We start from the raw sequence: 3,546 nt of genomic DNA, 5'->3' as shown, positions 1-3,546 counted from the left end.
GCAGGCATAGATGGCATTCACCCACACATCCTTAACAAATGTTCTTCATCTCTGAACGTGCCCATTACCTACATATTTATAAAATCTATTTGTGAAGGTCGAGTCCCAGCCGCGTGGCTGGATGCTAACATAACACCGCTTCACAAGAAAGGATCTAAACTTGATGCATCAAAATACAGACCGATTTTCCTAACTTCTGCCTGCTGCAAAATCCTAGAGCGTATTGTAAAAGATTGTTTAACCGAGTATCTAAGTGCAAATAATCTTTTATCTCAAAATCAGCACGGGTTTGTTCCAAAAAAATCATGCATTACCAATTTATTGGAAACTATAGATCAGATCTCACACTCAATGGCAAAAGGCTATAGTGTAGGTGTTTTATATTTAGATTATGAAAAAGCGACACACCTCCTCATGATCTGATGCTCCACAAACTTTCTGGTCATGGTATCTCTAATATGCTTCTTAATTGGATAAATTCTTTTCTTTCTAAAAGAACACAACGAGTTGTCATGGGTTCCACCATTTCAGAGTCGTTACCAGTCACCAGTGGTGTCCCTCAAGGATCTGTTCTAGGACCACTTTTATTCATCTTATACATTAATGACATAACAGACCTAGTTAGCAATCCAATGAAGTTATACGCTGATGACAGTAAAGTTATTTCCACAAATTCTACACCTGAGAGCCCAGCTCTGCTCCAGATGGATATAAATCACATTGTGTCTTGGACTCTAACTTGGCGCTTACGACTTAATTACAAAAAGTGCCTTATCTTACACTTTAACAAAAGCAAAAATCTTAACCACCAATACTATATCTTGACTCAGCAAGGGAAGCAGCTTCTTGACTCCTCGTACAGTGAAAAAGATCTTGGGATTTGCATTTCACACAACCTCAAATGGGATACACACGTTGAAATAATATCATCAAAAGCAAACTCTGTTCTCGTTCAACTAAAGAAATCATTTATTTATATAAATGCACAAGTTTGGAAGAGGCTCTACACATCGCTGGTGAGACCTCACCTTGGGTATGCTGCTCCTGTGTGGAATTATCTTTCTGCACACAACGTTAAAAAAATTGAAAAAGTCCAAAGCCGTGCCACCAAAGCAATTCCATCTCTCAAAGCCTTATCCAGTGAAGCCAGATTAGCACACCTTCATCTTACCTCACTAAATGAAAGACGCAATCGAGGTGATTTAATCTACAACTTCAAATTTATAAATAATTTAGAAAATATTTATTGGATTAACCCACAAATCGGCTATCCATCTGTGCGAATAACTAGAGGACACTCTCATCGTCAATACAAAGAGTTTTTTAACGCTTCTGACCTCAATAACAATATGCGTGCTGTTTCAACTAGACTCAATTTCTTTCCTAACAGAGTAGTAAACCGATGGAATTCACTCCCACAAACTGTAATTGACTCTCGTCATCTCAATGAATTTAAAAATCTTTTAGACAAACACTGTAGCCAACACTAGTATTTAAGTTAATATACCGAATTGCTGCTACAGCTCATTGTCTACTGGCAAAGAGCTAAGGGGTTGCTACCCCTTTCAAGCGACATTTTATTGTTCGCCGCAGCTTATAATTATTATTATTATTATTATTATATATATATATATAACTATATATATATATATATATATATATATATAGATATATATATATATATATATATATATACATGTATATATATATATATATATATATATATATATATATATATATATATATATATATATATATATATATATATATAAATATGTATATGTAAATTATGTTATTGTATTTTACAAATAGATTAGTAAATGTTCTAAAATAACAAAGCAATAATTAATAAATTTCTTTTTAGTTTAATTTATATATATATATATATGCATTTATATACTTATATAAAGCAACATACCAATACTAATGTAATTGAAAATCACTAATCAACTTTCCTTTTTATTCACACCATGTTTTATCTATAGAGACTCAACAAAATCAATTTATCTCTCTTTCTCTCTCTATATATATAGAAAAAAAATATATATATATCTATTCAAATATAAAAATAAATATATATATATATATATATATATATATATATATATATATATATATATATATATATATATATATGTGTGAATATATATATATATATATATATATATATATATATATATATATATATATATATATATATATATATATATATATATATATATATATATGTTTATATAATTTTATGAAAGTCAAATTTTAGAACTAAATATAGTCACAATTCCATTCATAAATTAACTAAATCAAACTTACATCAATAGGTGTAACTATATACCATCAATTTAAATCATATAATGTACTTCATTCATAAGATGGAAACCAGTTAAAACCATATCATTCCTTTATCTTTGATCTACCAGAACTTTACTAAATAAACTTACACCTAAAATCAAATTATCACAAGTCAAAAAAATTTAGACAGTATTATTAAAATCAGCAATGACCAATAGTTAATATTAAATTTTATCTATTCTTTACTGTATAAAAAAGAAAAGAAAAGTTAAATGCAAAGAGAAACACAATCATTCACCAACATTATTACTTACATTCATTTTCGGAGTCCTCTGTAGTCATAAAGTTAAATCCTTTGCCTACATCTTTATCTAATAATAGATACCAATTAGTAATTATTTAATAAAACAAATAGAGACAAAAATGTATAAACTAAAACGTAGAATCAGTGTAAACAGATTACGATATATATCTAGGCAATCATAATACAATAAACAGATAAATATGACTAATATTACAGATAAATATTACTAATTAAACATTACTTATTAAAAAATACTTACTAATAAACAGATAAATATTACTAATATAACAGATAAATATTACTAATTTATTGTTTAGTATTAATAATACTAAACAATAAATATTACTAATCCCAAAATAAATATAAGAAATAAGTTTATTTGATATAGTACTTCACCATTTTCCTAAAACTATAATAGTTTTTTTATTCATATATAACAATTTAATGAACTACAGTTACTTTAATTCTTTTAACTCTTAGCTTGTTCCATAAAAAGTCAATAAGAAAAATATTATGGGCAGCTTTCATTGTATGAACACCAGTTGACAAAAATAACCAACCATCTTTTACCCAACAATATGGAACAACTGCCTCTGCTTCAATCTGTTTTTAAAATAAACAACTAAAGCCCAAAATTGTGAAGTCATTAAAATAGATCATCTAAAATTAAGACATCATTTGTTTTATTTAAATATATATATATTTATATATATATATATATATATATATATATATATATATATATATATATATATATATATATATATATATATATATATATATAAATATGTATATACATTTATATATATATATATATACTTTTATATATATATAAATATATATATATATATATATATTTATATAAATATATATATATATTTATGTATTTATATGTACATATATGTTTATATTGTACATATATATATATATATATGTATATATATTTAAGATAC

At 26.0% G+C, this 3,546-nt stretch overlaps 1 protein-coding gene across 1 annotated transcript in view; it reads left to right on the top strand.

Annotated features, from left to right (window-relative positions):
- Positions 1-423, top strand: part of LOC136083075 (uncharacterized) — a 1,864-nt gene extending 1,441 nt beyond the window's left edge. Inside the window, exon 2 of the mRNA XM_065802482.1 lies at positions 1-423. This exon is cut by the window's left edge and continues 1,002 nt beyond it. Coding sequence (XP_065658554.1) covers positions 1-423 — 423 coding nt within the window.
- The last annotated feature ends 3,123 nt before the right edge of the window (positions 424-3,546 follow it).

The sequence above is a fragment of the Hydra vulgaris genome, chromosome 08, assembly GCF_038396675.1.
Source record: "Hydra vulgaris chromosome 08, alternate assembly HydraT2T_AEP".
Lineage (NCBI taxonomy): Eukaryota > Metazoa > Cnidaria > Hydrozoa > Anthoathecata > Hydridae > Hydra > Hydra vulgaris.
Note: the sequence above shows the minus strand (reverse complement) of the source record. Positions and strands in the feature narration are given on the sequence as shown.